Raw genomic sequence first — 18,137 nt, 5'->3', positions numbered from 1 at the left:
CCTCCTCAGCCCCAAGGACCAGCTGTGAGTTTCTGTGCTTGAGGGGAAAAAAAGAAAGAAGAAAATGCTTACCAAGAGGCACAGTTAAAAACTATAAATTATTCAGTGCTGCTTCAGTTGTCTCCAGCGTTTCTTAATAAAGCATATAGAAAAGTGAAGAAAAAAATATATTCTAATGAAACTCTATAGTTGGACCGCTTTCAAAATAAGCCCACTTATATGATAAAAGGATGCCTTGAAGACAAATATTGTTTCTTCTGAAATACAAGTCACTCTGGATTTGTGTACTACTTCTTATTTAATTGCATTATACTTTTATTTATCTAATTGTGGACAAATGTATGGATAAAAAGTGGTTGGATCATCAGTCCCAGAGGATAATGGTTTAGTGGTGGGCCATACTCTACCTGGAGGTCAGTAAACAAGTGCAGTGCTGCATGTGTTTATCCCGGGATTTGTCTCATTAGCACCTCATCAATGATCTGAAAGGTGATGGAGTGAGTTCGTGCTCATCAGGTTTGCAGCTGACATGAAACTGAATTGGTTTGAGTAGGGAGAACAGTTGATATCTTTGAGGGTAGGGCTGCTATCCAGCATGACCTAGACAGACTGGAAGAATGGACCAACAGGAACTTTATGGAATTCTGCAAGGACAAATGCCTAATGCTACACTTGGGAGGGCATAACTGCTTGCACTGAAGGGCTGGGTAGCAGCCCTGCTGAAAAGCATCTGGGGTTCTTGGCAGATGGTAGTAAGCTGAATGTGAACCAACCATGTGCCCTGGCAGCAAGCAAGGCTAATAGCATCCATGGTGATATTAACAGGAGCATAACCAGTAGATAAAAGGAAGTGATCCACTTTCATGAGACCCAAACTGCAATACTGCATTCAGTTTTGGACTTTCCAGTACAAGACAGATTCTGATAAACTACAGCAGGTGTGGCTACTGGGATCAGGGGTCTGGAGTGTGCCCTGTGAGGAGAGACTTGAGGGATCTGGGCCTGTTCAGGCTGGAGAAGAGAGCTTCAGTGGGATGTGATAGCCTTCTAATACCTGTGCGTTATAAAGATAATGGAGCCAGGCTCTTTATAGTGAGAGGGTGAGATATACCAGCTTAAGCTGAGACAAAAAAGGTGCAAACTGAATACAGGATTTTTTTTCTTTTTTTCTCCACACAGATGTTGTGAAGCTCCCTCTTTGGCGGTTTTCAAGAACCGACTGGATGAAGCTCTGAGCAACATGATATAGTCTTATAGCTGACCATGGTTTCCACAGGAGGCTGGACTAGAGGACCTCCTGAGGTCCCTTTCTATTTGAATTTTTCTGTGATTCTATGAAAGCAATCATGGATACTTTATTTTACGGCAGTATGCAAGTATTTCCCAGTTAACAGAAAGACAATAGATATTTATGTTGGGGAGGTACTTTTGATCCTGGGATTTCCCAATTTGTTTTTTTTATACATTTCATGTTTTTTACAGATATGATTGATTGTGATCAGTGTAAGTTATTAAGGATACTTCAGTTCATGTTTCCTTACATCTCAATAATTTGAGGTTTGAATATTCTGTTGTTTAGCCATGTTTAGTTTTTGGTCACACATCACCTGTGAACTTGAAAGTATATAATAGAATTATAGAATAGTTTGGTTTGGAATGGACCTTAAAGATCATCTAGTTCCAACCCCCTACCATGGGCAGGGACACCTTCCACTAGACCAGGTTGCTCAGAGCCACATCCAACCTGGGCTTGAACACTTCCAGGGATGGCACATTCACAACCTCTCTGGACAACCTGTTCCAGGGCCTCACTACCCTCACAGTAAAGAATTTATTCCTAATATCTAATGTAAACCTATTCTCTTTCAGTTTAAAGCCCTTGTCCTTTCACTACATGCCCTTGTAAAAAGTTCCTCTCCAGCTCTCTTGTAGGCCCCCTTTAGGTACTGGAAGGTGCTCTAAGATCTCCCTAGAGCCTTCTCTTCTCCAGGCTGAACAGCCCCAGTTTTCTCAGCCTGTCTTCCTAGGAGAGGTGCTCCAGCCCTGTGATCATCTTGGTGGCCTCCTCTGGACTTGCTCCAGTAGGTCCACATCCTTCTTATGTTGGGATTGCCAGAGCTGGATTCAGTACTCCAGGTGGGGCCTCATGAGAGCAGAACAGTCACCTGCCTTTACCTGTTGTGTACCCAAATTTCAGAAATGTGCTTTTTCATCTGTTTAGCCTCTACGCCGCCCTGACTCCTCTGATGACCGCTATGTGATGACCAAACATGCAGCTATATATCCAACAGAGGAGGAACTTCAAGCAGTCCAAAAAATTGTCTCTATTACTGAGCGTGCTTTGAAACTTGTTTCTGACAATATGACTGACCATGAAAAAAGCAAGAGCAAAGAGGGAGATGACAAAAAAGACAGCAGTAAAGACAGGTATTTTTTTTTCCTTATTATTTTTAAGAATTTTATGACTTCTTTCTGAAGCCATTTTGTGTTTTTCCTTGTACTGTTATCAGTGCTTTCAGGAATTCTGTTCCCTTCGGATTTTAATATGGCATATGTCACTGTGGCTTCAAGAGTATATGGAATACTGCTATTTTATTTAATTTTTCTATCTTCATGTTTAGTTTTATGATTTGTATAGTATTTTAAATGCAGCTTTTAACTATAATTCACAGAGCTTTGAAAGGAGTTTTACGGGTGGGCGTTTTGGCTAAAGGTTTGTTACTCCGTGGAGACCGAAATGTCAATCTTGTTTTGTTATGTGCTGAGAAGCCTTCAAAGATGTTACTTGGTTTTATTGCTGAAAGTCTTCCCAAACAACTTGCAGTAAGTAATATGTAGATTTTTGGATCTGAATTTTGGTAAAAATACTGTAAAAGTCTGTCCTCAAGTCAAATGTCTGTAGGGCTGACTGTGCTGCATTTCATAGCTCAGGTACAGTTTCTTTTCATTTTCTGACTGTGTCTGAATTCAGGGACTATGCTGTGTGTTTTGCTTTCTCTATATTACATCCATACAAGTGTCTAGGTGCTTATGCTAGCAGTGTAGTTTCAATCATCATTTAATAGATTTCCTTCAACTGGGAAATAGAAATGAGCAGAAGACTATTATCCAGTTACCAGCAGTGATAGACATAATTTGTGTGGTGTTACAGGAAGCTTGCACTGCCTGAAGGTCAAAGTTCTCCATTAATGCCAGTCTCTTTGTAGTTGTCTTGTTTCCAGTTTGTATGTGTCAGTGCTTTGTAGTCCCAGAAGTAGTTAACTAAGTCTTGTATGTGTTTTTTTTTAATTTGGCACTTTAAAAAAAAGTACATGTAGTCTTAAACCTTTCAGCAAAATTAATATAAACCATTTGCTGTATTTCTACAATAAATGAAAGTACAGAATAAAGTTTTTAGCTTGAGTACTCTCTACTGAACAAAGCCTGTCTAGTATTGCTATAGGATGCTTTTCACAGTATTAGTACTTCAATGCAGTCTGGTAAAATGCTCAACAGAATCCATGGCATGGTAGAAGCATTAGCAGGATCAGAATAATTAGAAAAATAATCTTGGGTTTGCTCTTGTTTGAAATAACAGAAGAAAACTTTAACCTGCACATCTTGGTCTGGCTTTGTGGAGAATTCACTTGTCCCTCTAGTTTGTGGAAGAAGGTGATAGAGGTGCCTACAGCTTTATTTTGGGGGTATTTAGAGTTATTAAATCTAGTCACAAGAAGCAATTCTGAGTGACCACCTTGTTACTCTTACTATTTTTTCCCCTTGGTGTTAATCTTGTCCTTTGCTCTCATCAGAGGATGTTGTGATAGCCAAGTATAGAATGTGACTCTCAGTACTCAACTTGTAACTGCAAGCTTGAAGAACCACCTCTGCATCTTGGTGCTTTTTAAAGGCTCCTGTGTTCCAATGAGGAAAACATTCAACTGGCATTTGAAGTGGCACTGAGGCTTTTATTTATCTCAAATGCTGTCAAGGTTCTTGTTATGTAATTTACTTATTTATATGAATTTCACTTGGTTGTTTTTTTCTCATTTGCACGCTTGGCAACTGCTGTGTGTTTTCATTAATGATTTGGAAACAGTATGCAAGTCCATATATATATGTATTAATTGTGTATACTGTTGTTTCTTTGAATACACAGGTATTTTGCTTCATATAATTATATTGCGTTTCTGCCTTTCTGTTAAAAAAGGCTATGTTGAAATCCATTTTCTTCACTTTACTTTTCTTGGCCACATGCTAATAGAAGTTTCTCTTTCTTGATATTTAGGTAATAAGTCCCGAGAAATATGATATCAAGTGTGCAGTCCCAGAAGCAGCAATAATTTTAAATTCATGTGTGGAACCCAAAATGCAAGTTACTATCACACTGACATCTCCAGTCATTCGGGAGGAGAACGTGAGGGATAGAGGTTGGGAAGTTGTTAAAGATGTTACTTCTATCTATTCTGCTTAAGATAGCATTGAGGCCCTAGAAGGCAACATGCTGGCATAACTAAAGTACTTGATCAAAACCTTGTTTTTCAACAAGCAGTCTCGGTAGAGAACAATTTCCTATAAAAAATGCTTATATGATGCATTTAATTTTTAAAAATTCTAATTTGAAGTCCAACCTCAGCTTTCTGGAAAAGGTACAAACTTGATTCTTTTTCACCCCTCTTATAATATTATAAGTAAAACTAATTATTTTATAACAAGTGGCTATAAACTGGCTTTCTAATGCAGTCCTGCCCTAAAAGAAAGATCACATTTTCAAGTTTTAGCTAGATCAGTATTACCATCATTTACATATTCCAAATAGCAGCACCACCTAAAATGTACTTTTATAATATTTTTGATGGTAACAGTGCTTATAATTTTAAAAGAAGATGTAATTTTTTTCCAGCACTCTGAGGTTGCTTTTTGGCCTGGAGTTATTTTTGAATATATTTAGGCTCCTGATATTGCAACCAGTCTCCTATCCAACTGGCAAACTCAGACTAGGAAAATAAGAAATGTCTTTGTCATTTCAGCTGCAGCAGAAAGTGAAATTTGTAAATAAAATTACATTTCTGAAGTTCACAGTTTCTCTGGTGCCAGCAATGTTGCTTTACGGTCTGTTTTGTAATGCTTTCCAAGCTTTAAAAGCTTTTAAGCCAACAAGCATGATTAATGTTTACAGTACATCGGTTCCTTTTGTTTTTGGGACAGATAAAACTAACTTTTGTTTCCTTTTAATCCTGTATTTTCATAGTTGAAGAGATCATGGCAAACAGAGTTCTGGTGTTTGACAGTGAACCTACATATAACAAATCTGAGGCTGTCTTAACACTTCTCCTATGCAGGTTGAAAAAAATTGTATGTATGTATACTTGTGCTCGTGTATATATGTATTTATATAAGCCACAGAGACTTTTTTAATTTAATCTCATCATTACATGCCCTCTACATTACTTCAGATTTTTATATTGCATTAGTAAATGTTCTGTAGCTATGACTAATGCATTGTAAGCAAGCTGTGTTAACAAAGTCATCCTACATAATCAGAAAGAAAAATGTCAAGATACATTCTCTAGTTTGGATGACTTCTGAAGTCTTAAAGAGTGCTTTGTACATGATTTTTGAGCTTTACATATTATTCCTAGTTATAAAGTCTTTGTACATATACTGTCACACCCAACCAGTTTACTCGTTTTTTGAAAATCTTAAGTGTAACATGACTTTTAATTTGTCTGTGCTGAATCAGACTTCATGTATTATTTAAGTTCATAAAGAATGCTTTAAAATATTTGATTATTAAAGTACATTAAGCATTAAATTAAATTAACCTTAAAAACCATGTTTGCTTATTAACATACTGTGAAAAAGTGCAATACTGATCCTGCCACAATACTAAATTTCCATTTTCTGGCCTAAAATTCTATGATGTAGACTAAAAAGAAAACAAATTTCAAATTATTATCATCAAACCCTTAATTTATGCCACCTAAAGGAAACAAATCTGTACTTTTGTCTGACCCACACTTGAGTTAAAATGAGTTTATTCACTGCTGGAGTGCTGCCTCTAGGCAAGCAAAATCAAGTTAGATTTCTTTTCAATACACTGAGCAGTATAAAAAGTTCACTTTTGAAGCTAGGGCAAATAGAAGACTGAGTTGCAAATTATTGCAGCAAAGGAGGCCTTATTATGAAGACTTCTGCTTTTTTGCTGCAGAGTAATAGTATGTGTTTGGTTTTTTTCTTACTGCAGCTCCTCATGCTCTGTATCTTAGAATGGTTTAAAGTTTTCTTTTTTTTTTTATTTTTAGCCTACAGTTTAAGTAAAGATGAGACTGAGACTTGCATGAGGAATAGAAACATGTTTGATGTGTAATAATCCCATTACATTATAAAAAACTAAAAAAAAAAAAAACCAAACCAAAACCAGTGTGAAATAAAACTGTTAGCCACATAGCTACTGTTCCTTACAGTATTGTGCATTTGACAGTTTACCAAATTGGATATATTCAAAGGGCTCTAACCCAGCTGTGGATTCTTTCCTTCAGCAGACAAAGTGTACATATTTATAAAAGCATATATATATATGTGCACATGTGTCTTTATTTTTTTATCCTTAGCTAACAGCCCCAGTCCTAAGCTTTCTAGCAAAGGGTTTTGATTCCTGTCAGGGGTTGCTACCAAGACATCGGAAGGATTTTTGACCAAGGTTTTCTAAAACTCAGTGTCACACCTGCCATACTTTACAAAGGAGGTGTTTGGACGCACAGTCCTAGGACCTACTGTTACTTTGGGTTTTTTCTTTTTGTCTTTGTCTCTATCCTAGAATTAAGCAGTGTTCACACTAGTTTTCAAATAGTTGACTGGGTAAATTGTATTCTGTGTAATAAACTTAGTAAAATTGATACGCCTGTTAACTTTTAATGACGAAGTAGTGTGGACACAGGATGTCTAACTGAAGATTAACCCCTTATATTTAGGGTAATAATAAATTAAGTTATATAGGGTAAGAATTTGTGCTTGTGTTTTGTAAATTAATTCAACTGTTTTTGTTGTAGCTCAACAGGTTGGTAGGTTAGGCATCTGAATTTATTTAAAGACTATTTAAGGGGTTAATCCTAAAATGTAAAACAGATGCAAAAATTCACAGATTAAGTATTACAAGAGTTTCCTTGATACATTTTTTTCCAGTCAATATATTCTCAGTGCAATTAGGTGTCTTACAACTTCTTAGTCTTTTTAAGTTTCAAGGATATTCATATGATACCTAGTAGTAGCACATTTTAGATTGACATTTCCAGCACTGTGTATGATTCTTTTCTGTGCACTGAAACTGTAATTCTTTTTAGTAAAATTGTTTTCCAAATTGAATTTTTGGAGCTAGAATTAATTGGAATTTCAAATTATGTAGTGAGTTATTGTGATTAAAGTTTGCACAATATAATCTATTTGCATAGTAGCTTTAAAAAAAGACTGTAAAAAAAACTGATTAGGCTACTGGACAGAAGAGACACATTTTTAATTTCTCAATCTTATTTTGCCTCTTATTTTCCTGCTGTGCATTTCCTCTAAATATACTCCTTGTCTTTTTATATCCAAGTTTTACTTGTTTCATCAGTTATCTTACCTGGCACCCCTCTTGTATAGGTTTCGGTTTGATTTTTGTTTTGTTTTAAATGAAATGCCCCTTTAAATGTCTTCATTTGCTGTGTAAATACCTTGTTGGTTCAGTTATTCTACTTTCCACTTTAATATATAGTACATAATTTTAAACATCTGTTTGAGAAGATACCTATGTTCTTAACTTTGTTCTTATTTTGAAATCTTCCCCCTTTTAGCCCCATGCAGAGCAATGGGACTATCCTATAAAAAAATGCCCAAATCTGAATGGAGTACTTCAGATTTAAATTTTGCAAAGTTATAGAACCATGTTCATTCATAGCTTTTTAGTTGTCTCTAAAGTATCCTACTATTTAAAGTATCCTACTATTTATTTTGCATTTGTGTATAAATAGGTGGTTTCTGAGCTCTCTGCATCATCCCTACTTGCTGGCATGTTTCATGCGATTATATATATAACTTCTATTCTCAGAGTTACCTAACTTTATATCTTGCTGGAGTAAATCCTGTGAAATGAGTGCCATTGAGTGAAGGCTTTTTTTTTCATCTTGTCTGGTGTATCACCAGTTATGCTACCAGTATAGTTTGACACTAGTCACAATAGCCATTTTCATAATTAGTAAAACAAAATACTTTTAAAAGTGATCATTACATTTTATCCCTACAATTTTTAAAGTAACTTGAAGATACCATTTCATATTGTTCAGTGGTTCCAGTTTCATTGATTTAAACCATTTCCAAAAGGGTCTTGTGGTCTTTTCTATTTTGGTAACAAAGCAATCTGCTTTGTAATTAATCATTTTCTGAACATTTAAACATAAAAGATCTACCATATTTTAGAATAATAGAATCATAGAATCATTTAGGTTGGAAAAGCCCTTCAAGATCATCAACTTCAACTGTTAAACTAATGCTGCCAAGTCCACTGCATCTAGTGTCACATCTATACTTTTAAATCCCTTCAGGGACCCCAGCCACTTCCCTGGTTAGCCTCTTCCAATGCTTGACGACCCTTTCCTTGAAGAAATTTTTCCTAATATCCAATCTAAACCTCCCCTGGCACAACTTGAGGCCACTTCCTCCTGTCCTATTGTTTGTTACTTGGGAAAAGAAACCAACAACCACCTTGCAACAACCTCCTTTCAGGTAGTTATAGAGAGTGCTAAGGTCCCTCTTGAGCCTCCTTTTCTCTAGGATAAACATCTCCAGCTCCCTCAACCACTCCTCATAAGACGTGCTCTAGACCTTTCACTATCTCCGTTGTCCTTCTCTGGACACACTCCAGCACCTCAGTGTCTGTCTTGTTTTGAGGGGCCCAAAACTGAACACAGGATTCAAGGTCTGGCCTCACCAGTGCCAAGTACAAAGGTACAGTCACTTCGCTAGTCCTGCTGGCCACACTATTGCTGATGCAATCCAGGATGTCATTGGCCTTCTTGGCCACCTGGGCACACACTGGCTCATGTTCAGCCGCTGTCAACCATGGCCCCAGGTCCTTTTCTGCCAAGCAACTTTCCAGCCAATTCTCCCCCCAGCCTGTAGTGCTGCGTGGGGTTGTTGTGACCCAAGTGCAGGACCTAGCACTTGGCCTTGTTGAACCTCATACCATTGGCCTCAGCCCATCAATCCAGCCTGTCCAGATTCCTCTGCAGAGCCTTCCTACCCTTGAGCAGATCAACACTCCCACCCAACTTGGTGTCATCTACAAACTTACTGAGGGTGTACTCAATCCCCTCATCCACATCATTGATAAAGATATTAAACAGGACTGGCCCCAGTACTGAGCCTTGGGGAACCCCACTAGTGACTGACCGCCAGCTGGATGTAACTCCATTCCCCGCCACTCTGGGGCTGGTTGTCCAGACAGGTTTTTACTCAAGAATACATGCACCTGTCTGAGCCATGAGCAGCCAGTTTCTCCAGGAGAATGCTGTGGGAAATGGTGTCAAAGGCTTTACTAGGTCTAGGTAGACAAGATTCCCAGCCTTTCCCTCATCCACTAAGTGGGTCACCCTGTCATAGAGGGAGATAAGGTCATTTAAGCAGGACCTGCCTTTCCTAAACCCATGCTGGCTTGACCTGATCCCCTGGTTGTCCTGTATGTGCCGCATGATGACACTCAAGATGATCTGCTCCATGACATTCTGTGGTACCAAGGTCAGGCTGACAGGCCTGTAGTTCCCCAGATTCTCCTTCTGGCCCTTCTTTCAGATAGTCTGCTTTGTTTTTTTCTTTTTTGGCTTTTCTTTTTCTTGATGAATCATAAGTAAAGCAGTCCCTATTCAGATCCTTCCTTGCATCCAGAATGATATTGGAGCACATATATCATGGATGAGGAATTTATATGAGTAAGAGAGGATATTAAAAAGTAATGGAACTCTTAAAACTGAAGAGATTTCACATTCCTTTAGTCAGTTTTTTAAAATGCATAATAATTTCCATTTCAAGTTTAAAGTATGATAAAAATAACATTACAAAATATCTAGTGCTTTTAAGTGTTTTTTTTTAATATACTTAGCTTTTCTTAAAAAGAGTAGGTCCCAAATAGCATGTGACCATTGAAATTTTCATAAAACTAAGTGTGAATATTTCTACTTTGTTAAAGTGGATTTTTAGTGTTCCTTCTGTCTTGTGGTCTCTGTGCTGGTGCACTGTGTCCATTCATTTTTCCTTTTCTATTCAGTTTTAGGGGATATATGTTTTTCCAGTGTTAGCTTAAAGAAAGAAGTACTATGTTTTGCATAATCTGCAATGCATTTGAAAATAACGTGACAGCTAAAGTTTAATATGATTCTACAATCTTCATACAGGGTTAATGCCCTAATACTAATTGAATGACTTTTATTGAACAATTACATTTGTTGTTCATGGGTTCAAGCTTTAAATGGCATGTGTGACATTGAAGCTACTTTAAATGGTCAAACACCCATTCCTCACTGAATTTTGCCAATTCAATCCATTTTAGATGTAACCTCAGGTATGGTGAAAGACCCACCGGACGTCTTGGACAGGCAAAAATGCCTTGATGCTCTGGCTGCTCTACGCCACGCTAAGTGGTTCCAGGTTTGGAACATAATTTTATTTTCTTCTTGTAGCCTTATGAGAGATTAGTTCAGTTGTAATATGAATGTCTAACTGGGTGAAAACACTCAGTGTTGTTCATGCTAATAATACTTAATATTTTTCTGGTCCCTGAATTCAAGTGTAGAAAGTTGAGTAGGGAGGAACTGCTGTATGTAGTTATTGTTCATTTGACCTTTTCTTTTTCTGGTCATCAAGAAAGCAATGTGAAAAGCTTGATTCACCTGGGGTGATCATATGTTGTATATTTGTTATATGTTCCATAAGGCTGCAGAGTAACTTTGCTTTAAATAATGAAATATGTGTTTAAAGCTTTGTGTTTAGATTTAAGACTTTTTTCCTATTTCTTTAGGGAACGAAAGGCAAGAAGCAACTGTTTGGTTTAGTGACTTTGCATTCTGGCAAAGGCACAATAAAGAAACCAAACAGATTCCCTTCACCTTTCCATCTCTATACCTATTTCTTAGACCTTTATTTCTAATATAGAAAAATACTGTATTTATTGTTGCAGGTGAACATAGGTCAAAGTGTATAGGGGATCAATAAATGTTATTCTTGTATAACCTGTGCACTTTGACTTCTATCACCTTAAATTACTAACCCTATATAAAATACTGCTGTAAATGGCAGCTCTTAGAATAAAGTTGTAGAATGATTTGTTTTGGTCTTGTATCTGAGCTTCCATTGAACAGCGGTGTTTTAGTCTTTCAACAAGTCCTATTTTCTGTATCTGCTGGGATTAATTTGATTTTGTATTGTTCTCAAGGCTAGAGCTAATGGTCTGCAGTCCTGTGTGGTTATCATACGTATTCTTCGTGACCTCTGTCAGCGGGTTCCAACTTGGTCTGATTTTCCAAGCTGGGTGAGTAATGTTCTTTTGAATGAGTTTTTAATGCACATTGGGGTTTTTTTAATCCACTGCAAATAAAGCATGGGAATGTGTTACTACAGTTTTAAAATTTAGGTTTTTAAAAGGAGTAATGTAGGGTTTTGCTTGGGCGGTTGGTTGGTTGGTTGGTTGATTTTTTGGTTTTCCCCAACAAACAATCCAGATTACCTCTAAAATTTTAATTTTCTGTGGTTTTGCCATGTGGAGCTGAAAACATTTTTTCAAAAGGAATGTTCTTGTTGTTTTTGGAATTCTTTGAGAGTAGCATTCTTATTCTATATTTTAGCATTTTTTTCCTTTACTCTGCATCAAAGAATCTCTTTTTTTCTTACAACCTACTCTGAATTGCTTGGACTTTACTGAAACTGGTAGAAAATAATGTCAGCTGTGCCCAGATAGCTCTGTGATAACAGAAAATCTGCTTGAAAGAATAATTCACAGCAATTCCTGCAATCATTAATATGTTGTTTCTGCAAGATGAAATACCACAGTACTAGTCTGTGGATGTCTAACCATCGGCATTTTAATCAGTGTCACTTAGACACAGCTCTCTAGGTTGTAACTGGTTACCTATCTCAATTCTTGCAGCTGAGTGGTTTTGGAGCATTCTTTTACATTGACTATCTTAAGTTATGCTCTCCAGGAGTGCAACTTGTGTTCCAAATATTAATAAATGTTCTATCTGTGGGCTGCACAAAGTTAGTCTGAACCAAAATCTCCAAAGCGTATATATGTGGAGGTAAATTCAACTTTGACTTTTTTGTTTCATAGACCAAATCCTGTTGCACTGTGCTGCTTCCTAATGTAGACTTTTCAGTTTTGGCAGGAAGAGTGCTAACATTGTCAAGACAGTTATAATAGTTGGCATTATGTCAATGAGAAACGTTTTACAATTGTAATAAGCTTGCTGACCAGAAAAAATGTGGATCAATTATTTCTGCTTTTTAAAATATTTAAAGTAAAAAAAAATCCAGTTTCTCTGCTATACTTCATGAAAGATATACTATACAAATATAGTTTTACAGAAGCTCGGAAGTATGTAAGAACCCTCAATATTTCTTACTAAGTAGCCAAAGAATAAACCCAGGCATACTTTTAGAAAAGCATCCTTTAAAATATTGCAACACACAGCAGGCACATAGATGAAGAACAAGGAATGTTGTTTCTTATTTCTCATAATATCTGTTCTAAGGTGCAGCCAGAAATGAAGTGATGTGTCACAGAATCACAGAATGGGTAAAGTTGGAAGGGACCACAGTGGGTCATCTGGTTCAGCCTCCCTGCTTCAGCAGGGTCATCTCAGAGCACATGGCACAGGACTGCATCCAGATGGATCTGGAATATCTCCAGTGAGGGAGACTACACAACCTCTCTGGGTAACCTGTTCCAGTGCATGGTCACTCACAGAATAAAGAAGTTCTTCCTTATAGTCAGGTGGAACTTCCTGTGCATCAGTTTCTGCACATTGCTTCTTGTTCTGTTGGTTGGCATCACCAAGAAGAGCCTGTCTCTATTCTCTGACACTCACCCTTTAGGTACTTACAGACATTGATGAGGTCCCCTCTCAGTTGCCTCTTCTCAAGGCTGAATAGGCCCAGTTCCCTCAGCTTTTCCTCTTAAGAGAGATATTCTAGACCCTTGATCAACTTCATAGCCCTCTGCTGGACCTGCTCCAGGAACTCCATGTCTCTCTTGTACTGAGGAGCCCAGAACTGGACACAGCACTCCAGCACACCAGGGCTGAGTAGAAGGGCAGGATCACCTTCCTCGACCTTCTGGCAACACTCTTCCCAATGCACCCCAGGATGCCATTGACCTTCTTGGCCACAAGGGCACTGCTGGCTCATGGGCAACTTGTCCACAAGGACCCCCAGGTCCTTCTCTGCAGAGCTGCTTTCCAGCAGGTCACCCCCAGCCTGTACTGGTGCCTGGGGGTTATTCCTCCACAGATGCAGGACCCTGCACTTGCCTTTGTTGAATTTTAGACAGTTCCTCTCTGTTCATCTCTTCAACCTGTCGAGGTCCTTCTAATGAGCAGCACAACACCCTGGGGTATTGGCCACTCCTCCCAGCTTTGTGCCATCAGCAAACTTGCTGAGGAGGCATCTGCCCCTTTGTCCAAGTCATTGATGAAAACATTAAACAATACTGGACACAGTATAGAACCTTGGAAAGCACCACTAGTGACAGTCCTCCAACTAGACCCTGTGCCACTGATCACGACCCTCTGGGATCTGCCGTTCAGCCAGTTCTCAATACACCTCACTGTTCACTTATTCAGTCCATACTTCCTGAGTTTGCCTATGAGGATTTCATGAGAGATTTCAGGCCTAGGTGTCTCAGTTCTCTCTAAAAGTGCTTCCTGTCTTGCTCTTGTCTTCAAAAAATGGGAAATAAACTCTCCACCCAATTTGCTACGTTAGAAAGCCAACATTATTAGCAGTGCTGGATACATGGGGGATTCTTCTCAAAGCATGCATGAGCAGCAACCTAACAGACCAGGTTATATTCCTGAAACTAATGCATATTCATCACATTTCCTGAATACATGCATATATACTAATTATTTCCATGGACTTGTTTGGATATGGTTCTAGATCTTCTGATGAATCTTTTCTCTTTCAGAGTATCTCAAGTATGTCATCAGGTCATAATGTACTTATCATTCTTTGCTCTGACACACAATCCTTGTTCTCAAAACTAAGATATAAGCTAATACATATTAATCACTGATAGAAGTAAACAAGGATGCATTAGCTGGCAGAAGACTTATTAGTCACAGATATAGGGAGTTAACACAAGGCCACAATCATCTCTGGTATTTGCATAAGCACTGTATGGTACAAAAGTAAACATTAACCACAAATACAGGGATCATACACTATTGTGCTAAAGTTAAAAGAATGTTCCAACATCTATCCCCAGTGCTGCATAGACTTCTTATTAAAGAAATTTAACTTGTTCAGTAACACTCTTGGTACCCGATGCATTGCCAGTGCCATGAATCACCATTGATATTTGTGTATTCAGTTGTTCTTTTGGCTTGTTGGCAAAGTCCTACTGACAAAAAAAAAAGACATTTAAAATATATATGATTTCTGACAGTTACAGATAAAATTTTGTAGATTGAAGAAATATATTTTTCTAGATGCAGAACTTCTCCTGACCTTTATGCTAGAAGCCTATTACAAGCCAGAGATGCCAGAGCTTTTCAGAAAGAGCCTAAGTAGTTTTAATAATAGAAAATATTAGGAAATCTAAACACACATTAGTATCAGTTTCTTTATATAGCTAGAAATAAAAACTAAATTAGAAGAATTGTGTCAAGTTCCTACAAGTTAGAAGGAACCAATATTCAAAATTTCTTTTTATTTTCCAAACTTGAAATCTAGCTGTTTGTGCACATAAACACTGGGGCATCATAATTCACATTTTCCTATGATGAAATTGAAGACTTTAGTGTATTGTATGAGGATCCAAAAGAGCTAGACTTGAATAAATAATGTGATCTGCTTTTTTTCTTTCCTGCTATATTTTGCTTCATACTTGAAAACAACTAAATTGTTGCTAAAACTCAAAAGCTTGACCCTGAGTGATACAGTCTAAGTACTAAAATACCATGCTCAAGAATTGAAATTTGTCAGTTAAATTGCACTAAAATAGAAAGGAATAGGCACCATTAGGGAGTAATTGTAATCAACACTGCCTGTAGTTACTTGCATGCATTAGAATGGACATTTATTCTTGGAAAATAGAAATAGAAGGCAACATTAGAGCAACTGTAAACTTGGGAGAGGAACCAAAAAAAACCAAACTCCCAGAAATCCCACCAAAAACCAAGAGAGACATATTGTTTGAAAATAAAACTTGCCAAGGAGGTGGTATTGAAACATCCATTTAATGCTTACTTTGCAAAAATAAGCATAATCTTTTATAGTTTTTTTTAATGGTGTCTAATAAAGGCAAACAATGGAAACATTCACAGAAAAAAGGTGTAAATTTTAGAAAACCTGTTTATCATCAAGGTTTTTTTTACACTTGTTTAACATCTAAGTTAGTGTTAGCATATACCCAAAAAACAAAAATTGCAGTGAACTTCAGTTTTGCAAAACTAAAGAACTAGTAACCACTTAAATGTTAAAAGGTCATTACATTTTGGATACTTTAAGTTTCTGTATTCTTGTAGAAAAAAAGATAATTTCTCTGTAGCATCCTGTTAATTTCATGAGATGAATCAAATTCATCATTTCATACTGATTTGTGGAAGGAAAAAAACTCCACAACTTGTAAAAGTTGTAAAGCCGGTATGTTTATTACAGCACTGGACGCATGTGGGGATCGTTCCCCATAAAGGACATGCACAACCCTGAGAACTCCTGATCCTTTTTTATCCCCCTTACTGGTACATATTCATAGAACTTCACAATAGTTTCATACGTATTCATTTTACTGGTTTCCCGTTACACTTGCAGCTAGTTTTTTATCAGAAAATACAGAAAGAACTCCTGGGTCACCTTTCCCTGTCTCCTGCAGCCTCAGCTTTGGTTTTCATCTGTTTCAAAGTTCAAGGGGTCTCTCTTATCTCTCTCACATTTTTCCTTCAGCTGAGGCAGGTTTTTTTTTAAACAGCACATTTCACCTAAATCCAAAATGGATTTCCACCCTGCTAAATTTCCACTCTGTTTCAATATTGTGTGCTGTTTATTCACATTGCTAACAGATTCCAGTGACCTACCATGTTTCATGCTCTCAAAAAATGACCGGACAAGTTCTCCAAGTAGGCTACTACTGTATAAATTTCTAAGAAAATCTTTGGACAATTTGTCATGAGAAGCAGCATATCGGTACTCAACACTCAATGTTAATCTTACAGTAGCTTTCTTTTTATTAATTGTTAACAAACATCTGATTTTTTAAATTTTAACTGAAAGTGTTCTGTGATGTGTAATATCCTTCAAAATTTCAGTTTTAAAAGTTCTATACTGAACAACAGTAGTAGTGGTTTCTTTAATCAGTCTTCTAAATTGTCTGGATTTTCTTATTGTTCTTCTAGGCTATGGAGTTGCTTGTGGAAAAAGCAATTAGCAGTGCTACTGGACCACAGAGTCCTGGGGATGCACTAAGAAGAGTTTTTGAGTGTATATCTTCAGGAATCATCCTTAAAGGCAAGTTGCAGTTGATTAGTGTCTGTATACTTATGTTTAAGTAATGTAAAATCTGTAATCTTGATTGAAATAAGATGGAGATGTGCTACTAATTAGCCTAACTCTTTTAGGTGGTCCTGGCCTTCTGGACCCTTGTGAGAAAGATCCTTTTGATACACTTGCTGTAATGACAGATCAGCAACGAGAGGATATTACTTCAAGTGCACAGGTAAGGAAAAGTGTCACAGCACAATAAGTTGGATTCAAACCTATACAGGGGACCTTCAGCCAACCCTGTTCAAGCTTAACTGCAAGCAAACCACTGGCCAGAGAGCTGGGCAGAGATCAGTCCCATCCAATCAGCTATCTGGGCCTTGGAGATTCAAAGCCCCTATAAAAAGGGCAGCCATATTAAACTCAGGGCTGTTTGCTGATGATGGTCAGTGTGTTGTGTCGTGTGTCTGTCTCTAACCCACGACCCCACATAACAGAAAAGTGTTTTAAGTAACTAAATTTGATGGATAGTTTTTTTGTGGGGGTGGTTGGTTGATTTGGGGGTTTTTTGGTGTTTTTATTAATGAAACTATATGATGGACATGAATTTTCTTTTCTTAGAATGTAGTCCAGTCTTTCAAATGATCAGTCTTAAACTAGGCAATAAAAATGTCACAACAGAGAATGTATTATAGTGTTCATTTTTGTACTAAAATTAACAAATTTTCCTGAAAAGTTTGAAGCACTCCCATCTACATATATATAATCTCTGTAAAGATACTTACTCTACAGTAGTATGTTATTAGATTTAAAATTGCACTGGCATTTAATATTTTATAAATTGTCCTGGTTTAGGTCAAATTTTTGGAGGAAACTTCCAAAGGGGTCTCCTCTAGAAAGCAAATTTCAGCAGCCCCTCCCCTAACCAGTTCGGGAGAAAAAAATCTCCTTGGAGAGAAGTGGAAAAAACTGTTTATTTAACAAGAAAAGTACTCACAAGCATGAAAAAAAAGTAATATAAACAATGGAACCTCTCGCTGTTCTGAAGAGATGGCAAATTCAGAGTCCTTCTGTGGATGTGGCTCAGTCTCTCTGGGGCTTGGGCCCAGCATGCCAGGCCTGGCATTCAGTTTGGGGGGTCCCCGGGTGATTCTCCTGATGTCCTGGATCGGAGAGAAGCTGAACAGTCCTAGAAGAAGGCACAGTTCAGGGAAAACCTTTCTTGCCTTAGCTAACAAGGAAAACCAGTGGAAAAAAAGCAAAGAAAAACTCATTCTCTCTCTCTCTGCAAAAGCTGAGAACTCTGAGAGCACTGAGCTCTTATCTGTCTCCTGCTGTCTGAGCTAGGCAGCACAGTCTGTGAGAGAGAGGAATTCTGGGGGAGTAAAGTGAAGCTTCTGCAGATAAACTGCGTGCTGCTTCTTTCCCCCCCCCCC

General features: G+C 37.6%; 1 protein-coding gene across 1 annotated transcript in view; it reads left to right on the top strand.

Moving 5' to 3' along the window:
• LOC102043511 (zinc finger RNA-binding protein-like) overlaps positions 1-18,137 on the top strand; it is a gene marked incomplete at its 5' end in the record, with an annotated part of 40,825 nt that overhangs the window by 19,473 nt on the left and 3,215 nt on the right. Inside the window, 8 exon segments of the mRNA XM_031065517.1 lie at positions 1-24; positions 2,222-2,427; positions 2,673-2,823; positions 4,268-4,409; positions 10,559-10,656; positions 11,441-11,536; positions 16,617-16,728; positions 16,839-16,936. The exon segment at positions 1-24 is cut by the window's left edge and continues 136 nt beyond it. Coding sequence (XP_030921377.1) covers positions 1-24; positions 2,222-2,427; positions 2,673-2,823; positions 4,268-4,409; positions 10,559-10,656; positions 11,441-11,536; positions 16,617-16,728; positions 16,839-16,936 — 927 coding nt within the window.

This window comes from Geospiza fortis, unplaced genomic scaffold (assembly GCF_000277835.1).
Source record: "Geospiza fortis unplaced genomic scaffold, GeoFor_1.0 scaffold377, whole genome shotgun sequence".
NCBI classification, from domain to species: domain Eukaryota; kingdom Metazoa; phylum Chordata; class Aves; order Passeriformes; family Thraupidae; genus Geospiza; species Geospiza fortis.
The sequence above is the reverse complement of the archived record's forward strand: the minus strand, read 5'-3'. Positions and strand labels throughout refer to the sequence as shown.